This window comes from Cheilinus undulatus, linkage group 5 (assembly GCF_018320785.1).
Source record: "Cheilinus undulatus linkage group 5, ASM1832078v1, whole genome shotgun sequence".
NCBI classification, from domain to species: domain Eukaryota; kingdom Metazoa; phylum Chordata; class Actinopteri; order Labriformes; family Labridae; genus Cheilinus; species Cheilinus undulatus.
Genome location: NC_054869.1, coordinates 34,551,818 through 34,573,947, shown reverse-complemented (window position 1 = coordinate 34,573,947; position 22,130 = coordinate 34,551,818). Strand labels below are relative to the sequence as shown.

At 41.2% G+C, this 22,130-nt stretch overlaps 1 protein-coding gene across 2 annotated transcripts in view; it reads left to right on the top strand.

Moving 5' to 3' along the window:
* The window catches only part of sema6a (sema domain, transmembrane domain (TM), and cytoplasmic domain, (semaphorin) 6A), a 177,015-nt gene extending 169,768 nt beyond the window's left edge, over positions 1 to 7,247 (top strand). For both annotated transcript variants that reach the window (XM_041786846.1, XM_041786845.1), the window contains one exon: positions 1,197 to 7,247. In XM_041786846.1, the coding sequence (XP_041642780.1) occupies positions 1,197 to 2,350 (1,154 nt within the window). In that variant the 3' untranslated portion in view covers positions 2,351 to 7,247. The remainder of the gene's footprint in view (positions 1 to 1,196) is intronic.
* The last annotated feature ends 14,883 nt before the right edge of the window (positions 7,248 to 22,130 follow it).

Sequence of the window (22,130 nt, the reverse complement as noted above, 5' to 3'; positions counted from 1 at the left end):
TTTAGAACACAGATTCCCTGTAAACACAACCTCCTCTGCAGAGGAGACACACTGCTGGCGTAATGGATTCCCTTCGTATGAATAGCAGTTATATCATCCAGAGTAACGAAAGGTGTACATTTTACTTTTATCTTTGCTTTTTTGACACAAATGGGTACATGAAAGTTTGTGAAATAAGTGTACAGTGAATACTGCAGACCCTAAAATGAGACAATGGGTTCACATGTGTAGCTGAGTCACGTTATAAAGAGCAGTGGTGCACTGTGGGAGCTTTTTACGTGATAGAGTCCACCTGCCTAATCCCCTGTCTGTGGTAACTGATCTGTGCTGGCCACAGGTCATGTGTGAACGCATTATAAATCTCTCTACTGTGGACTGGTGTGTTTAACCCGAGGTACAGAGTGCTACATTAGACGTCTACATTCATCAACAGGCTGGAGGTTATCATCTGGGAGCGTGAACGTGTGTGCTTTGGAGTCTATGTCTATGTGTGTGCAGATTACTGTTGACCCCATTTTATTCCCCCTCTCCCACAGCCAGAAGACTTCCTAGCCGCTCTTATTGAATTATCTTTTATTTGGCCGTATCACTGCGCTCCTTCACCAGTCTTTGAAAGTGGCGCTTTCATAAGGCACTGATGACACAGCTCATTGGATTTTACTGGCTAATCACAGGCTTTTTAATGTATTCTCTGTGATTCATGGAGATTGGATCCATTTATGAAGATTTATGAAAAGTCTCCCATTTGCATCCAGGAGAAGAAAGGGCTAGGGTATTTCAGGCTCCTTTATCTGCACTCCTATCTTTTTTTCATTTCAGCAGCGAGGGTTTATCTGGGATTTAAATTGTGAATCATAATCACCCCTTCCAAAACACATTTACAGTCTAAGATTGGATTTGGGGGAAATATTAAATGTTCCCACTTCAAGCTGCTGTTTGTTTTGATTAGGTGTTCCTTGTGATGGGATAAATCATCTTTCATTTTGATGTTTTCATGAAATTATTTAAACCTCTTATCTTTAAACCAGAAATGATTTCTAATTGTTGTAATTCAATATCTTCGTCTTTATTTTAGTTTGTTTAATAATGAAACTTCCTCCTCTAGCTCTCAGCCAGTTTCCTCATCACACAGCAGCAGTAGCAGCAGCACCATTTCTTTTCTTTAGTCTAAATGTCATCTCCATGTCTCTCTGCAGGAGTGATCCGTGAGAGCTACCAGAAGGGTCGTGACCAGCTCGTTCCCGTGACCTTGCTGGCCATCGCTGTCATCCTGGCCTTTGCCATGGGCGCCATCTTCTCCGGCATCATCGTCTACTGCGTGTGTGACCACCGGCGGCGAGACATGGACCTGACAGGCCGCAAAGAAAAAGACAACCACCACCTCCACTCCCGTCGGGGCTCCATGAACAGTGTGACCAAGCTGACAGGCCTGTTTGAGACGCAGGCCAAAGATGGTCGTCCCGAGGCCATCCTCACCCCTCTGATGCACAACGGGAGACTGACACCCAGTGGGAAGATGCTGATTAAAGCAGACCAGCACCACCTGGACCTTGCTGCTCTGCCTACGCCTGAATCCACCCCCATGCAGCCACGTCGCAAGCCCAGCCGAGGCAGCCGGGAGTGGGAGAGGAACCAGAACCTCATCAATGCCTGCACCAAGGACATGCCACCCATGGGCTCTGCTGTCATCTCAACAGACCTCCCCCTGAAGGCCTCACCTGGTCACATCCCCAGCGTGGTGGTGCTTCCTCTGCCGCAGCATCAGCACCAGCTGCAGCCTCACCTGCAGCAGTCCTACCAGCACGAATATGTGGAGCATCCTCACCACAGTGATCTGGGCATGGGCCACAGCGTCATGGATGACCAAGGGGCCACGCTGGAGTACAAGACAGTCAAGAGCCCCTGTCACAACCTCACCATGGTGGATCCAGATGGGATGCTTCCGCCTCGAGTGCCCCAACGAGAGGCGTCCCTCACCATCCCTCCGGCCGTCCCTCAGATGGGCAAACGCCTAGAGGTCCACTCTTCGGTCTACGGGCTCCGGAAAGGATCGTCATCTTCTGCTTCTGGATCCTCTGTCCTTAAGAAGCACAACACCAACTCATCTAACTCGTCCCATTTGTCGAGGCATCACAGCTTCAACCGTGTGGAGACTCCGCCCCCTGCACCTCAGAGGGTGGACTCCATACAAATGACAGCACAGGGCATATCTCTGTCCCGACAGCCCAGTATGAGCTCCTATGGTTCACTGCCTCGAACGGGCATCAAATATCTCAAACCTGATGTCCCCCCTAAACCCTCTGTAGTCTCACTCTCTACAAAAGTCAAGTCCAGTGACTCGTGCACATAGTCGTCTAGTTAACAAATCAGTCCAATGTGAACAGACAGTAGTGAAAGATTGTTTCTGAGAGACAGAAAAACAGGGAATACTGTACAACTTGCATCTCCTTTTAGTGTTTTTTGTTTGATTTTGGTGTACAGTGAAAATGCAACACATTTTTTTTAAGAAATCACTTTCTTTTTATATAAATATGTAAATATTATACAAATGGTTGTCGTCATTTGTTGCCGTCATGGAGCTCTGATGCTCTGGCTGGTTCCTCTGTAAACTCACACAGGAACGTGAGCTACTGAAACCGAAGAAGATGAAGCTGTCCTGAATATTTCATCCAATGGCGCCCTGTAGCATCCAAGGCGGTGGCTCTCTCTCCTGTTTGTGGTGTCTTTTTGCCGCCGGGACTTGACCTGATACTCTATCACGCTGGTAAAAGCACATAAGGAGACAGCACGGGGAGGGGGTTTGGAGGATAATCGTTGTACAGTACCTTGAGGACTGGGAGATGTGAGCGAGTGAGCACTCAGACTGAGAGGACGAAACAGCTGCCTGAGTTTTGTCACAAACTGTGAAACAAGCCTCTCAGTGTTACAGCAATCAAGTCTGAAAGTCAGAGGAACCTTCTACTGTACTGGTTACTGAATAACACATGACTGTTAATACTAATAGCTTGTTGTATTTATTTTTATTAAGTGCTTTTGAAAAAAAGACTGACTTTGTAGGCTCAGAAAGAGGACAGAGAAGAGATCTTTTAATATGAATTAATCAAGTAAGAGAAAAAACATATTTAAAGTCATTAAACTGGAGCCCGTAGACTTTTCTTGATGACTTAAGGTAAATTAGGTCTTACCGTGCGCTCAGTGGGACCGGCAGCTCGAGATATATGTGACCTCTGTGAAGAGGAGGAGATATTTATTTAAACTGTGCCACACAGGGACTTTTACCTTCATGGATTTCCATCGATTTTGACCAATCATAAAAAAAGACTTTCTGTAACGCCACCCTTTTCACTCCTCCCCTCCAATCAGCACTGTGGTTTTTTGTGTGAGTCAGTAACATTTGTCCTGATTGGTTGCTGGCTTACCGGTGCCATCTCAGCTCACTGTTGCATGTTGCAAATACATGAAAAGCAGCTGCAGCAACAGTGCAGGAATCTTCAAACATACACGTACAAAAGAAGCTGTAAGAAGTGACGCAGTAAGCAAGCAGACGGATGCCTCTAAATCTGAACGTGTCTTCGTTTGTAGCGGCGTCACGTGGACGAGCAGGCTAGAGAAAAGAAAACCTAAAAACATCAGTACGGCCTGCTTCTTTTATCCACATGTAAATTTGTGCCTTACACCCCTAAAGTAGTGACAATGTTTCTTTCATAGCTGTTAACTTTGTCTCCTTGTAGTATTTTTTTTAATTTTTCTTACATCATGATGTTTCCCTGGTTTGATAAAAATGCAATTAAAGAATGTAGGTGTTATTGTTGTAATTCTGGTCCCTAGACATGAAACACTTACAGTCCAGAGGGAGGAGAGGAAGACAGATTTATATTTCTTCTTCTCTCTCTCTCTCTCTCTCTCACACACACACACACACACCCACACACACTAACAAAAAAGAAACACACACACACACATATCTTTGTGGTTCATTTCTGATTGTGCCATTAATGCGCTTAAAGCAACCCTTTATGTTGTGCTGGCAGTGTCGATGAAGACGTGTTTTTGATTTTATATTTTATACAACTTCAAAGTCCTGTTTTTGTTTTTTACTGTTGTTTTTCTGTTTCTTTCTGTCTGTCAGTTTTGGAGTGACGTTTCAATGACTGATAAACTGAGCAATTAACATTTGTTACTTGAGAAGGCCAATGTATCTCTCTGGTGCACTGCAATAATAACAGTAATATTAATAGAAAAGCAGCGACAACACTAGCAAGTATGAGATACACACGAGCACCCGGTGTACTAACATGTCTAGCTTTCTTGTGTGCACTGTAACAAAAATTTCCTAGGCAGTTGCTTAAACAGGCTGGTTCCTGTGAAGAAGGTTGACATTTTAGAACAACATTTTGAAAAGAAGTTGCTTATTTAACCCCCTTTTGTAAAAGTAAACTCTTCTAAAATACATTTTTAATGTGATTCTATAACTCTCATTATCAAGGCCTTAAATCTGGCTGAGAGTTCGACTAATCTGACCTTTATTCTTTAGTTTTCCTTTTTACTTGAGGATTTTTATTGACACCCTCCCCCCCATCACTTAAATCAACAGAGCACTCCTTCAGTGTTGTATGTGTAGATAGGTTTCTTGATATTGAGCAATTTTCTGTTTCTCAATGGAGGAAAAAGCCAACTATGTCTCAATCCACAGCTAAACAGAGGAAGACGTGTAGGAAAAAGTGACCTGACTGACATGTAAATAGGTGCTGGTTGCAAATGGCCATGTCAAGGTGCAACATATTTGGTCAGCCAGGGAGGAAACATGGTTTAGGGTCTGGTTAGACAATGATCCGGGGGCCTGTACTACGAAGCAGGAGTTGTGGTTAGCAAGGTAACTAAAGGTTTATTTGAGGCTTTTAAGGCTTTAAATGACAGTCTTACCATAGTAGCTTACACCCTCCACCATGCTCCTGAGCAGATTATGTTTGGGGTAAGATAACATAGATACAGTCAGCATTAAAGGGAACACCTGTAAAACTTCAAAACAAGGCAGAAGAGCTGCCATGTGGCCTTCTGCACAACAAATCAGCATTAAAATCTGAATCTCCATCTTTAGTTTGATATTTTACCCAACCAAAGCACAGACCTGAGTTGAAGAAAACTGTGGCTGCAAGCCGTCAAGTAGGAGGGTGAGCTTTGTCCTGTCATGGGACCATCTAACCAAAATCAAAACATGTTTTTACTCAGCATTTAATTGCATGCAGCATTAACATTACTGCATCCAACATTGTTAGATTATTTCAGGGATACCATGCAAGTTTTATCATATCTACAGCAAACATCTTACCAGGCAGTTCAGCCCGTTCTGGGAATGACACTTGGGACCTTTTAACGTTCAGACAAACAGTCCTATCCTATTCTTTCTAGAGTATTTATATAACATTAATGGCTCAGTGTAGGGCATTACAGCTTGTTATTATTTTGGTTTGAAACCTGCTAAACACAGCATTGCAGGCTTGGAAAAAGGTTTACTTCGCCCCAGAGGTTACGCTGCACCCAACTATGACTCAAAGCCAACTATATCTATCCTAGTTGAAACTCCACCTACTGACCAATCAGATCACTTAAGCAGAGAGGTCTGTGAGCTATTCATAGAGCTCAACTGTGTGGTTCTGGAGGCAAAAAGCCCAATCATGTTGACGTGATTATTAGCCATATTAAAGTAAATATCCAAGTCAGAAAAACATAGTTGTTCATGTTTTCAGCCAAAAATACTACTATCCCCACATTCCTTGAGTGTCACAGCGGCGTCTCTGATTGTGGGAGTCTCTGGTTACCTTGGATCTAACAATAAAAAGCATTGTAATAAGAATTTTACATGTCAGTGGGGGATCTGAATGGTGAAATTTGCTGCAGGAACCAAAAAAAGAGGGGAAAACACTGTTGAGCTCTATTAGAGAAGAGGAGCAAGAAAGAGATCAACGCTTTGGCTCAGTCCCATTCCTAACCCGTCCTCTTGAAACAGAGTTACAAGTGGTAGAGGAGAAATCTTCCCCTACAAATGGAACAGCTCTTCAAGCTGCTAATACCTCATCAGTTATCAACACCATTTATGTAAACAGATGCAATGACAAAACTAGGCATTTTTACTTGAAACAATTTAAAAAAAACTTGTTTGAATTCAAAAGGACCACAATTCTTCAAAACAACTGAAACTAGGAAATTAGATCATTGTTGTGATTTTCAAATCTTGTTGATTATTTGCTGGGAATTCTGGGAGATTTTCCGTAACATTAGAGTATCTCCATTTGAAGGGCCATGTAGCACTACTCATCCCAACAAGAACTGGGAATGCTAATATAGTAGGAATGCTGATATAGTAGGGGTAGTGATAGGTGGTGCAGGCAACAGACGAACTGAGAGGGAGCCAAAATTTCCCATGTGATTTCCATGTCAAATATGCTCATCAAAGATTGTAAAAATGTATAGTTATGCCACAACTGAGACTAACAAAGCATTGATTTCTTCTACTTTTTCACCTATAAGATTTAGTAGTGAGTTAAGCCTGAATAATCTGCTGCTATCCCTGCCCTTTTTATATGAAGGCACTCACAAAAACTCTGGGCTCGCTGATAACTCTCTGTGACCACAGCACTGCCATCTTTGTCAGGAATAGTAAAGATGGGTAACCAAAAGATACTTTAGGTATGTTGATCTCGCTTCCTGGTACAGGCCTCTGGTGATTGCTATGATTTTGAAGTTCAAAATACCCCTAGATTAGCATACAGGAGTATTTTACTATATTTCCAGAATTCCACTGCACTATAGGCTGCATACCATGACTCAGCATCTCTCCCAGGCCTGCTGATTTTACCGCTGAAGGTCTACGAGTATTCAGCTGTCCACACAGATGACAACAGGGAACTATACTGAGGTGTCCAATCATTTGTTGACAAGTAAATTTAGATTTATATTCCTTAACAAGTGTTTAGATGTCAGGTGGGGCAGTGAACGTTTTAAAGGCTGGACTGCGTTTTGACTGTGAAGGTTGCTGTGGACAGTGAGGTTCTTTGGTGTGTGCCTTTTTTGTCTCTCACCCTTGTTATAATCCACTGCTACTAGATGCAAAATCGACAACTCTCTTCTCAACTTCTCGACCTTTTTGAACTTTGTAAGCTTGTAAGATATTGTGACGTCACAAAGTTTTTTGCCCTACTCTCTTCACTTCCTTAACATCTGATTCACAGCTTAATGTATGTTGTAAAGAAAAAACTCTTTAATTTAATGCAAAATGTATTAAAAAAAAAAAGAAAATAAAATTCTTGTCATGAAGATTGGGGTTTGTCCTTGACTTTTTCTTTCATTACTCTGCCTGAGGATGCAGGCCTTTCGCATTGTTTGGAGGGCTTTGCAAAGGATTTAAAGCTTTTTAAACCCATTTGAAGGGAAATATAACTTTGTGACCTTAGGTGCTCTATTCTTCTTTGCTTGTAAATGCACCACTAAACCCCAGAGAGGTGAGAAACTTTTCTTTAGAATAAGATTGAACTTGTGATATAAAGCCCATCTTAGAGGATGAGAGAGTGTTAAACTTAAGTGGAAATGATTTCTTGAACTTCATACTGAAAGTGAAAGAAGAGGTTATGATCAGAAGAAAGGCTCTTTTTTACTAAGGATCCTGTTGGTTAAATGAAGCAGAAATTTTGATGGAGAGTTGGCGCTGCTTACTGTTTGGCAGACTGGTATAAGAAGCACTCTAAATAGACTACAATACATACTAAATTAGCCCACAGAGGCATTAGGAGTGTAGTGTAAGTCAGTGATAAGCCATTTCATTTTATGTGAATCAATACGCTCTTTGAATGTACTCTAAGGGAAACTGAATGATGTGTGAATGCCAAATAAGCTTTCACATATCCATGGAGTGTGATATTTATCAAATCCATTGGGGCAACACCCCATAAACGGTGTTTGCGAAGGACAGAACCTCTTTAGAAAACACTCAGAGTGACTGGACAAACTGTCTGTCACATTCATTACAGGCCAATCAGAGCTACAAACATAGGACAGAATAACTGCAAAAATATATTTCATGCTAAAAGACAAGCTTTAAGTTCCCTTGACCTTCATTATAAAAAGTCCAGTTCTGCTTCTTTAGCTCTGCATCAGTGCTAATCTCCTCTTAGTCTACAGTCCTTTTATCTAAACAGTACCCATAGCTGTCATTTTTCTCCTCAAATGACACTGACTGGTGGATTCATTCTATGGATGGGGACTGTTTCAGCCAGAAGCTATACAAGATAGATCTGTGTGATGGCAGACATTCAATCTGGCCAATCCATCAGCTTTGCAATGTTAGGTAACAGAGTCCAGAGCTTTGATAGCAGGTTTTACCTTTTATCAATGTCATGTTTAGTTAAATAGTTGTACTGTAACAGCAGTATAGCAATATGAGATCATAGTGACACAGATCACAGGATACAGAAGTCCTTATCCCAGCCCCCTCACTCATGATGAATTTTCCTGAATATTTCCAGCTGCATAGACACATCCTTTCACCTGAATTCATGTGAAAATTTTACTAGAAGCTGGTGTGAAAAATTCCAGGTGAGGTTGAGGTGAAAAATGTAGCTGTTTGTGCTCACACATGTATCTTAACCATTTGGTTTTCTGCCCAAGGCTCCCTCAAGTCCAACCCAAAATCTCAAAGTGCACCATTTTCATATCCGTGCAGTACAGCCTCAGTATTGCTAGTTGCTTTATAGTTGTACAAATTCCCATGGCATGTCTAGACTCACCCCAAAGCAAAGCAGTCTGGCCTTGTAACAACAAGGGAATCTCTGCATTAGACATAGGGAGGCAATTGCCTTGGGCCTGATTCTCCAGGGCCTTCAGGATATAGGCAAAAATGAAGGGTATACACCAAAAAAAGTTTCAGTAGGGAAAAAGAGTACTGAGAATGCAAATAAGCCCCTCAGAGTGCATAAAATATTGTCAAAAAAGAGTTTAATTTACAAAAAAAAAAAAAAAAAAACTTTACTGAAAAGAGAGCATATAATTTCGGAGAAACTTTTTCTTGGTGTTAAAGATTTTTTGTTTCTGTTCTCCTGATGAGCTTTGGCATGAGTTTGTTTCACCAGCTGGCTCCACTAATAGTTAGTGATGAGTTTACTCCAGAGCTGCATACCCCCTCTTCATCATATGCTTCATTGCTCTGATTGGCCCAAAATGAAGAAGACGGACAGAACTTTCATCCAACCAACCTCCAACACTTTGTAGCAGTGATTGCCAAGATGGATGTGAGACAAATCTCAACCACTGGATGTGTAAAAGAGTTTATCTGTGTGTCAGGTTAACAGAGGAGGTGATGAACAAGTGTTGCTTGCTGACCCTTGGGTGTGTCCTGTCAGGTTTTTCTGTTGATTTGTTAACTGAAAAGGATGCTTAATATGAGATTCTTGACTTGTGATTACTTGTGAACATTTTTCTTTCTTTCTGCTATGTGTCTATATATGTAATGTGTTTCATACCTGTGTGTACAGAATCTGTGAAAATGCATTTCCCAGAAGGGACAATAAACTAACTAACTAAAAAAGACCCTCATATACAGGTGCATCTAAAAAAATAGAATATCATGTACAAGTTCATTTTTCCCATTATTTACTTCAAGAAGTTACATTTTCACATATTTTAGACTCCACTCATACAAAGTGAAACTTTTCAAGACTTTTTTGTTTTAATCTTGATGATTACGCCTTACAGCTCTCAAAAATAAAACATCCTCTAACTCAAAATATAAGAATATTGTGGGAAAGTCCAATTTGCAAAGGTTTCCTAAGCCTTCATTCTCCCACTCTGGTTCAGGAGGTACAATCACAGTCATAGGGAAGATTTCTGACTCTGTGTGGAGTTTGCATGTTCTCAACGTGCATTCATGGGTTTTCTCCAAGCTTCCTTCCACTGCCATGAACATGCTTGTTAGGCTCCAGGCTAACCTGTGATCTGCAAATTACTTGACAGCCTCTGATCCCCCGTAAAATTCCTGGTTTTCAGTCATTTTCATTCATTTTTGCATGTGTGAAAACACAAGACATCATAAAGACTCCAGAATTTGAGTCAGGATTTTAAAGTTCAATAGCAACAGTTGGTCAGACGTATAAGTTAATAGTATTTTGATGTGTTGACATCACATGTGGATAATAAAGCTAAAGACTCTCTTTGTTTCAAGCTCTGAAAATAGTATGGCCAGAAAAAAAGAGGAACTGTGTTCTTATAGAGTTGTGTAAGAATCATTAACTGTTAGTTAACGTGAAGAAATAATGGCTCGTGTCTGCTTTTGTCTTAAAAGAGAATATAAACTAAGCAAAGATTACAGGAAGGATCTGGTAGAAGAGGGAATAAACTGTCAAATGTAGAAAAAGGAACACTAGAAGTGTTTTTTCTAACTGATTTGTTGCCGTTGTCTCTGGTTCTTTAAACGAATCTCATGACCTGAAGCTGCTGACTAACAGTGACTACATCAGCTCCTGTTCCAGTTATAGGTCTCCAGTTTCACATGTTAGCACATCCTGGGTATCGTTCTGTCAGGAGACGTGGCTTTGGCAGGTAGTTTGACACTCCATCCTTTGATCACGCTGTGAGTCAGAAGTTTCATGCGTTGGTACGAGTCAGACTGAGCGTGGAGATCAGATAACCAGGATGTGGTGCAGCTAATGAGGCCTGTCGCTGCCTCCACAATGCTGCATTGTGCAGCCTCCATTCAAGCGCCCGTGTGCTTGTGTACTACTCAGAGATCAAGATTCAGATATTCACCACCAAGTCGCTCCTAACATGACAAGAGAACAATCACATCTGCTGGTGACTGGTGTGAACTGAGATGATAACAGAGTTAGTCAGAGTGCAGTTTGGTAACCTCGAGGTCAGTGCTGAGGAGGTCAGAACAGGTGAGAGGGAGTCTGTGTGTAAATGTGAGGGGACTGATGGAGCAGAGATAGAGTCAACATGTCAGAGTCAGGGCAGGGTTAGCTCTAATCTCCACAGACACTAAAGCAATACAAATGACTCATCTAATTGAGGGGTTCTTTGAGTTCAACAAACATCACTTTCTATGTTAAAATCTTTTTTGTCATCGCAACAATGGCTGCTTTGTTTTTAACCACAGCACTACACTATTCTTCTTTGCAAAGCTTTTCAAGCCCTGTAAGGTTGCACAGGGAATTCTCTATTGGATGGAGGTCTGGGCTTTGATTTGGCCACTCCAGAGCATTCACCGGGTTGTCTTTAAACTATTTCCGTGCAGCTTTCACTCTATGCTTCAGGTCATTGTCTTGCTGGAAAATAAATCTTCTCCCAAGCTGTAGTTCTCTTGCAAACTGAAAAAGATCGTCCTCCAGGATCTTCCTATTCATTTTACCCTCAACCTTTACAAGCCTTCCAGGAACGGCTGTCAGGAAGCATCTCCACAGCATGATGCTGTCACCACCGTGCTTCACAGTGGGGATGGTGTGTTTGTGGTGATGTCTGCCAAACACAGCACTTGTCTGATGGCCAAAAAGCACCATTCTGGTCTCATCAGACCAAAGAACTTTCCTGCACTTAACCATAGAGTCTTCCACATGCCTTTTTGGCAAACTATAGTCCAGATTTAATTGTTTTCTTCTCCAATCTCAGTTGCTGAAACTTGTGACTCTTTCAGAGTAGTCACAGGTGTCTTGATGGCCTCTCTCATCAGTCTCCTTCTTGCACGATTACTCAGTTTGTGAGGACAGCCTGATCTAGGCAGATTTACACACGTGCCGTGGACATTTTTTCGTGTCCATCCCCTGACTTGTACTTTTTATAAACGTTTTCTCTGAGTTGTGTAGAAGAAAATAATTAAGGTTCAAATTCTGTGGCTGGTTCAGATGAGCTTTATTCACTGCGCAGTGGGGAGAAGAATCTCACAGCATGGCTGGTAAGGTCTCTCTCCCTGAGCAGGCTTGAGATGGGGTTTTTAAAGAGGGGTTGAGTAAGACAAAAGGCAAATCAAAAAGGCACACAGGATCAAAGGGTAGTCACAAGGCAACATTTGGTCACATGAGATACAAGATGCAGTCAGCGGGAAAGACACTCAACAAGCATTGAACATTTGCATTTCTATGTTATATCCTGGGTGAAGGTAGCAGTGAGAGTAGGTTGACAATGATGTGTGAAGAGAACATATGGGTTCTTATTAAAACACAGCAGAAACATGGGTTAGCTGAATAAAACATACAATTTTACTTCCACAGTTGCTTGGGGTGTTCTTATTTTCATGGTGTAATGGTAGCCAGGAATACTGATAAACAAGCGACTGGACCTTCCAGACACAGGTGTTTCAATTACTTGAGACATATTCACTGCACTCAGGTGATCTCCATTTCACTAAATGTGAGCCTAATAGCACAGCAATTGGCTGGACTTCTATTGAATTAGGTCAGTCACTTTAAAAGGGGTAAGTATTTATGCAGTCACTTATTTTACATTACCTATTTCTATTCAGTTGGCATTCAATCTTTGTAGAAATTTGTTTTCACTTTCACATTAGAGAGGTTATTTAAAATTATTTACATCAAAAAAGCCAAATAATATTGACCACAATTGATAGAATCATTATAATGGTATAACACCCAAGTAGATGAATACAATTTTATAGGCACTGTACATGGAGTATAACCACTTCTAAATCCTCCTCATCATTCGTTAGTATTCTCCTGATTTTCCTTAGATGATAACAACATGGCTCGCCTTGATGTTTGGCTTGGCAAGAATATTGGGGTAAGCCAATCAGAAGCAGAGTAGGTAGAGTAAAACTGGTTCAGGATGTTTAGCAGACAGAGCTGGACATGCTACTTTCTCTCAGCTTGCTTTCTTCATCAGTGTCATAGATATTTTCAACCTGAAGTTAAGCAGCTGAGGTAGGTGCTCAGTGTGCAAGTAAAACGGCTGATTTTTAGGGAATCTAAATATGCCTGAGCAGGCCATGACATGGGCTGCTGATCCTTTGCTGGATGGGTAGCTTTAAAAAATTGTAGGCACATATTAAGAGTTCACCCACTTCTGCAGGAACCACAACACCACAGAGTCATTGTATCCCACAGCATTTGAAGAAGGAAGTAGTTTACAACTGATGGTCACTATCCCAACAATATGTACCATGATTCAAAGAAAAAAAAGAGAAAAACTGGTATTTGTCTATAGTTATGCGTGACAAATGAACAAGAGGAGCACAACTAGTGTGAATACAGAACAAAGATTTCGTGGAAATTTTCAATCTATTTTAATAAAGTGCAAAGAATTTACAACAGAGTAACATTTCTATTTTTGGTCATGATGAGACCATCATCTGTTTGCTCAAAGAAACAAGTGGTGGCACGAAAATATGCATCATTATTTTGTGAAGCACACAACGAATTCCTATTTATGATATTCAAATAGCATTTTTGTGGAAATATGTCCAGTATGGCATTAGTTCTGGGTAAAATCTTACCGTTAGTTATTTTTGATCCCCCAGCATGTTGAGGCACATCTTGATTTTTCAGTTGCAACGATGTCATTGTTGGCAGCCAGTGTTCAAAAATGTTCAAAATCTTTTTTTGATTGTGCCCATTTACTATGTAGTCCAGTACAGACAGCTCCATAGGGCATAGAAAGAAGGGATCAGCCTAGGAGAAGTTGACAATGGCTGGAGCTACGGTGAGAATTGTTATGTACGATGATGTAATAAATTCAACAAGACCTCCTGCCTAAACAATTTTAAAGCTGATGGATTCATTTTTAACAGGGCGTATTAGCTATCATGCAAACAAATCCACATATTCCTGAGGAAAGGTCTAATCATGGCCCAGTCACGAATAAAGCCTACTCAGTGTGGTACATTCCCTTTTGTTGGTACTTTAATCTGGGATTTTGAATGCACAAATCCTTGAAGAATTACACCTAAAAGATTTAAATGTTGCCACTTTGTTGATCTTTAAAATTCCATCCATCTATTATCCATACTGCTTGTCCAGTTCTTGGTCTAGAGGGGCTAAATGTATTCCCAGCTGTTGATGAGCGAGAGGCAGGGTACACCCTGAACTGATCACCGGTCAATCACAGGGCCGACATTTGAAGAGAAAAAAACAGGCAAGTTAATAACTGCTAATAAAGACAAATAATAAACCACAAATCATGTGTGTTTCTTGACAGAGTGGTCCTGACAATATTAGGGGTTTTATCATTAAGCAAAGGGGTCTCGTACACCAAAAGGCCTCAAGATAGTAGTAGAAAGTTAATAAGTAAAATTTAGCCCTTTTTTACATAATAGTCCTGAAGTGCCTTACAAGGGCGATATACAGGGAATATTAAAACAGGGACAATAATACAATCACCACAATGGTGATAGCAACAAAATAGAAAACACGAACATGAGCCACACCTGAGCATACAACAATACAGAGTGAAAACGTTGATTACCCAAATGCCTCTCTAAACAGGTGACTCCTTAACTTGCAGAGCGCAAAGGCAGAGGCAAATTATTACAACGTTCTGGGGCTTTGGCTCTGTCACCTCAAGTCTCCAGGTGGGTGTAAGGAACAAACAGTAACCCAAGAGTGTTTGACCTAAGGGGGCGGGATATATTGGTCATACTGGTCTTGTCTAGGGCCTCCACATGATTAAAACTGCCATTGTCTGCACACAAACTTCATGCCAGCCCAGCATGAGTCAGTGCTCTTGTTCGCCACCCACGCATGAAACGTCTTCATCTGCACCTGTTAAGAGTGCAACCTGTCTATGTCTTGATATTTAGATACAGAAAAATATTACATCAAGTAAAAAGTGGTTAGTTCACCGTTTTGTTACTTGAAAGTCAGTGTATGTTGCTTTATGTACAGTGTTTAGTTGGTTTAGCTCACATCATATTGTTATGTTTACCTCCAGAGCTGTCTCGTTGTGTGCATAACTGTTAATACTCAGCAATACAACCTGTTGTTTTAGCATACTTCAGTCATTTACACAGCTTTATTCCTGCATGTGAGATTTTAGTATCATTAAAATGGTCTCTCATTAGTTGCTCTTTACATTTTCTCTGCTGTAAATGAGACCAGAACCTGGGTCCTCCCTTGTAATTTTAGGTTTACTTTGAAAGGAAACATAATGCATGATGATTGCATGATACAATCTAGAGGTAGGCATCATTTCCCTTCCGATTAGCAGTTGCCATAGATTCACAGAATGCTACAAATCTCTGGTGTGTAAATCGGTCGTTTCACCCTCTGGCTTATAACCTGACATTATGACCTGTCGATCCCTGAGCTCGATGGCTCGTTTCCCTGCCAGCATCAGCCGAGGGCATCCTGCCAGACTTTCAGTGATCCCGGCAACAAAACAGCCACACAGCCAGCTCAACGGCTAACCAGCGAGCTAGCCTTTAAACCCTCCAGCCTGCCTTTAAGTAAAACCGTGTAGTCATTCACATGCTGCCATCCGGTCCCTCCCCCATCAGTGCAATGCGGTCGTAATCCACTCTGGCCAAAGCCTGGCACTGCTCATTTCTAGTGCATTGCAATCTGTGGTCACAACAAGCTTAGCCGTGTGTTAATCCTGCTGTCCCATCCAGCTATCATTATCCCTGCACTGATACTGTCTGCTGCTTCGGCCGCTGCTCTTAATGATGCACACTCGAGGGTTTTATGCATTATACTGCCAAATAAAAAAGATTGGTGGAGCTATAATGGCAGACACACTTTTAAAAAACAAATAAAAGAATAAATCTGAGACACAAGGGCAGAGGAAATGATCAAACAGATAAGACAATCATCAGCTTTGTGTAAAATAAAAAAGATGTGTGTGCAGTTAGAGGCAGACATGCACATGTGAGCAGAGGATACACACATTAACACACTTTTGAATAATGGTTCCCCTGTGAATTAATGGCTCTCTATGAGTCATTAATGGAGGTCAATAGGCCCCTTAATGGCCATTCACCATGTTGGTTGCTTTGTCGTTAATGTGTCATAGAATAAGTACATGTGAGTTTCACAGTGGACTGTGTGTCTCTTTCAGAATCATTTCATTGTGTTTAATACACCTACAGTCACACATACTGTCGTTACTTTGTGCGGCAGTCCAATGCCAAGGTCAGACCACACAATCTTCTTGTCTGTTGCCTTGGTCACCATGTCAGATGAGGTGATCACAGAGGTGGAAATTGGTTCCACGACTTGACTGATAGATGGACTACATCATACCAAACCAGCAGACTCTCGAGGGAAGAGGAGCTTTTTTGTTATATGTACTGATCCATCAGACAGTAACTGCCCCTAAACCTAATAACTGGGTGTTCCACCCAAGCAAGGAATTTTGCAAGCAGTATTTTGGCCCCCTCTTCACCACAGGACTGTTGTAACTCAGCCACATTGGAGGGTGTGAGCTGGTGATGCCACAGCATCTCAATCAGATTTAAGTCTGAACTTTGACAAGGCCACTCCAAAACCTTCCTTTTGTTTTTTTTGTTTTTTTAAGCCATGCAGAGGTGGACTTGCTGGTGTGTTTTGGGTTGTTGTCCTACTGCATAACCCAAGTGCCAGGTTGAGCTTGATGTCCCAAAATGATGGCTGGACATTCTCCTTCAGGATTTTCTGGTAGAGAGTGGCCCTAGACCTACGTAGAACCAACTTCATGTTTGACTGTTGGTATGATGTTCTTTATATGAAATGATGTTAGTTTTACACCGCCAGCCCACGGAATATTTTCCCAAAAGTCTTGAGGATCATCAAGATGTTTTTTGGCAAATGTGAGATGAGTTCTTTTTGGTCAGTAGTGGTTTTGGCCTTAGAACTGTCTAATGGATGCCATTTTAGCCCAGTCTCTTTCTAATTCTTAAATCATGAGGACAGATAATAACTGAGTCAAGTGAGGTCTACAGGACGGTAGAGGTCTCCTGATTGTGCTCGGTCTGGCCTGGTCCGTTCTCAGACCAAGCACAATCACTTCAGACTGGAGCTTTGCAAGATGAATCTGCCAAATGACACACATGGAATCTGGACGATCTACTGGCCTCACAAGGGTTAACAGGATGGGAAAAAGACAAAGTAACACAGGAAAAACGAGGAGATTAAATTAATAAAGTTGAATAGGAAACATAAATAAGACTAAAGAAATACTCCATTAAACAAAATCAAGACCACAATTCCCAGCCCTCTTGTCAGGATCAGTGCTGCTCGTGGTGTTTCTAGGAGGTACTATTAATGCTATTTGTTATGTGTTGTTTACTAGTATATCCATATACACTGCCTGGCCAAAACAAAAAAGTCACCACCTGGATTTAACTAAGCAAATAGGTACGATCCTCCTATTGGATAATTACTGCATGGGCAATTATCTTTCAACTGGCAACAAGTTATTTAACCCCAGCTGATGCAATGAGTAACTTCTCATTTCTTAAACAACCATGTGAAAAGACACATCATGTGGTCGTGGAAAAGATGTTAGTCTGTTTAAGAAGGGTCAAATCATTGGCATGCGTCAAGCAGAGAAAACATCTAAGGAGATTGCAGAAACTACTAAAATTGGGTTAAGAACTGTCCAACACATTATTAAAAACTGGAAGGATAGTGGGGAACCATCGTCTTCCAGGAAGAAATGTGGTCAGAAAACAATCGTGAATGATCGTGATTGACGATTACTTAAACCTTTGGCCAAATCAAATCGAAGAAAAACAACAGTAGAACTCAGGGGTATGTTTAATAGTGAAAGTAAGAGCATTTCCACACACAAAATGCGAAGGGAACTCAAGGGATTGGGACTGAACAGCTCTGTAGCCTTAAGAAAACCATTAATCAGTAAGGCTAACTGAAAAAAAGGCTTCAGTTTGCTAGGGAGCATAAAGATTGGACTCTGGAGGAATGGAAGAAGGTCATGTGGTCTGATGAGTCCAGATTTACCCTGTTCCAGAGTGATGGGCGCATCAGGATAAGAAGAGAGGCAGGTGAAGTGATGTACCCATCATGCCTAGTGCCTACTGTACAAGCCTGTGGGGGCAGTGCTATGATCTGGGGTTGCTGCTGTTGGTCAGGTCTAGGTTCAGCAACATTATGTGCCCAAATAATGAGGTCAGCTGACTACCTGAATATACTGAATGACCAGGTTATTCCATCAATGGATGTTTTTCTTCCCTAATGGCACGGGCATATCCCAAGATGACAATGCCAGGATTCATCGGGCTCAAATTGTGAAAGAGTGGCTCAGGGAGCATGAGACATCATTTTCACGCATGGATTGGCCCCCACAGAGTCCAGACCTTAACCCCATTGAGAATCTTTGGGATGTGCTGGAGAAGGCTTTGCGCAGTGGTCAGACTCTCCCATCATCAATACAAGATCTTGGTGAAAAATTAATGCAACACTGGATGGAAATAAATCTTGTGACATTGCAGAAGCTTATCGAAACAATGCCACAGCAAATGCATGCTGTAATCAAAGCTAAAGGCGGTCCAATGAAACATTAGAGTGTGTGACCTTTTTTGGTGGAGACTTTTTTTTGGCCAGGCAGTGTAATTGTATGAGTGACAACCTCAAAGCAGACAGAACCTTGCGCTGCTCCTTAAATCTCTGGCGTTCACCCATGGGCCTCCTGGACCCACGGTTGGGAACCGATGACATAAAATACTTAGCAACCACTTTTAGATGCACACATACGTAGCTATAAGCAGAAAACCTGAGAGTCCAGCTTTGCAGACCTGAAATCTCTTACTGGAGCTTAAAGCTCTGTCAAGCCTGCTTACCCAAAAAAAGACTGGCTTGAGCTCCATTCATTGTACACCCCCTATGACCAGAGGTGGAAAAAGTATACAACTATTGTACTCAAGTAAAAGTACAGTTACTCTGCTTAAAATTTACTTATGTAAAAGTAAAAGTTCTAATTCATAAATAAATAAATCTACTAAAATAAAAGTAAAACGTATTTAATTTATAGTATACTTTAAGTCCTTAGTTGCTACTGAGGAGTTGTATGGTAAAATCTAATCTTTACTTATTGGCAAGAACAACAAGAGATAAGTTCTCCAACAAGATTGTTCAGGTAAAGTCACACTTCTCTAATAAAGTAAAATACACAGCATAATTGACAGTAGTAATTAAATTTAAATATAGTTCACTCAGAGTTCACTCCAGCTGCTGTTTTGGGATGTGATGAGGAATCATTCTCTGCCTTTACTGTGTAGTTAACAGAGGTGGAAAAAGTACATGAGTACTGTACTCAAGTAAAAGTACAGTTACTCTGGTTAAAATTTACTTAAGTTGAAGTAAGAGAACTTATTTTAAAATGTACTAAAAATTACAAGCACATGAAAAAACACTCAGTAATTTGAGTAAATGTTATTTTCCATCCCTCCCTTCCACTTATTATATCAAGAAACTAAAGATAATTTCTATTAGTTAGTGAAGTTTAATAAACACTGTCTCAGGGTTCAAAAGGGAGCTTTGACCAATGACCTGTGTTTCTAAAGCTCTGATCCTAAACATTGAAATGTGTCTTCCAGTCTGTTTGTTTTAGTGTGTGCCACTTTTGTTTGTGAAAGTGTTATGTACACAAGTTTAATCTATGAATGCCTCTAATCCTGGACTCATGGGAAAAATAATCTTCCAGAGGAGATGCAGAGCTTACTGTTGCTCTAAACCCACCAAAACAGACTCCTTTAATGGCACAAATATAAAACATATTTATAAAAAACTGCTTTGGTATGATAGAAGCTGCACTTTTGTTGCATTTTAAGGATGCATTCACAAAACGTCACATCTTGCTGTAAAATTTTATTTGTTCTTTTCAGAGAAAAACCAGCTGCCATCCATCACAGTGGTAATCTCTGCTGTGAATCTCTGTGCTTTAACAGCTTTCATACAGCTCCATATGCCTTGTGCACTGAACAATATCTGCACCAATTTGTATTAAACTGATTATGTCTTGCAGTTATCTGGATCCTGGCCAAAATTCAGTGCACAGCAGAAATGATTGCCTTGTCCAATTCATAAATGCACACTGGAGACATTTTTTTCCCCTTGTAGGAAGTGCATTAGCACATCCCAGGCACTTAAGCTGCACTAAATGTTGCTTTAAGGCATTTAGATGGTCTTGTTGTGAAGTGGAGAGACCTGTAGAGGTGTAAACAATGAAATGGGCCTCCATGCTGCTGCTGCTATTGAGTCATGAAGCCTGCAGGCCAGAGAGTGGAGAGATAAAAGAGATTAAAATAGATGTCTGTTTAAATCATGGCATTTTTCTAGTATAACAAGATGTACTGCATAAAATGGAGCAGATTAAACAGACTAAAGTCTAGTTAATGATTTGGCAACTGATTGAATAGCCTCCCAATTACATAACCTTATCTTCAGGCACCAGATATAAAGTCCATATCATACAAAATTCAAAAAGTATGTCATTCCTAGCTCTCCATTAGCAATAAACCTGCATCTGCGACTTGAACTTGAACCAGGGATCCATTAAAACGTCCTCATGATATGATGACTCACTGAAACAGCAAGATGCACATCGCACGCTGCTGGGTGATAACAGCCTATTCTTGTATGATTTCCAGCACCCTAAAACATGCATCAACCATCTGAAACTCCTCAGAACCTGAGAAGAAACCAGCAGCAGATTCTCAGCTAGGATTCAGGGCAAGAGCACTGTCTCTGGTGCTTTGAAAGAAAAAAAAAAAAAGGCTTCGAGCAGTGAGGAAGAAGCAGCAAGAGGAGTATACCTCAGAGACTTGTGATGGCAGAGTGAGCAGGGAGAAGAGCCAAGCCTTGTTCTGCTGTTATAAGCCCCGCTGCTCCGCATACATCCACCAAGGAACAGGGGAGAAATTGGCAGTGGGAATAAGGGCAAGACGGTGTAAATTTGGAGCACAAAAGGCTTAAGGGGGCACAGTGCAAGCATCCCTGTAGCCCTGCATACACACACATGCAGCAGAGTTTGCATGGAGCTTAAGAGGTGGCTGAGGAGAACGACTGGCGAGGGGATCAAAACAAAGCCCCTGGGTGATGTTGGAGGGGAGCTCAGGGACTCAGGATGGAAGTGTGTTCCTCATCTTATATTCGCCTTTAGACGTGCACAGACTCACACACATATTCAAAAAGGCTAAGAGCATAATGACCATAAGAAGAGGAGAGATAACCCCCTAGAAAAACACCACCACCAAGAGAGGCGAGTCAAACTTCATGCTCACACACACATAAACTCTGCTCTAACGGGCTGGTTTTGCCAGGAGAGTAAGAATAATCCGGTGGAACTGTTTGTGTGGGGAAACTTAGTTTCAGTGGCCCTCCAAAAATTGAGAGAAGATGCCAATCAAGTTTGTTGCACAATAATCTGTGACCTGGTTTCTCAATGCTGTCAGTCTCTTTGAGGGGTGAAAATAACAACAACACAGCTACATCCAATTATCTTCGTTTCGGGGCATTTTCAACATTTTTCTGTAAACATGCCAGCTATTTTCATCCCAAGAGTTGCAAGCTTCGAATGGCCCGATCAAATGACTGTACACACATAAGTGAGTACTATAGCAAGGGGCAAATAGTGTGCTGTTTTTGCTAAAGCTAGCGTGATGCCACTTTCCTCCAGTGAAAATGTGGTCATGATTTACACAGAGCAAAAAAAAGTCTGAATTTATGGGAGTGCAGCACCCAATTAATGGGTGTCATCCTGCCAGGAGCCTAGAGTCACAAGCAGGATGACAAAGATATAAACGGGAAATGTCATTAGATTTATGATACTGCATATGTTGTTAATTTTTCACAGGACAGACTAATCAGTGTGTGTGAGTATAAACAACAACTCCACACTGAAGCAGTGAAACCAAGACCGTTTGGTGTGCTGGCTGAATACGAGTAATACTGGACTGATTTTGTGAGAATAAAACTATCAATGTGATTTCAGAGAACTGTTTGTAGAGTTTTTCAAGGGCAGCTTGACTTTCTGTGATGAAGAAGACTTGCTCTGATGCTAGAAGTGAAGCTCCGAGTTTATGCCAACGATCTTCCTTTTCTTTCTTTTATATAACCACATATTTAACTCAGAACATTGCAAATCAAAGAGTGACAGTTTGCTTTGACATTGAATTATGCTGTCAAAGATTTTGAATCCAAGAA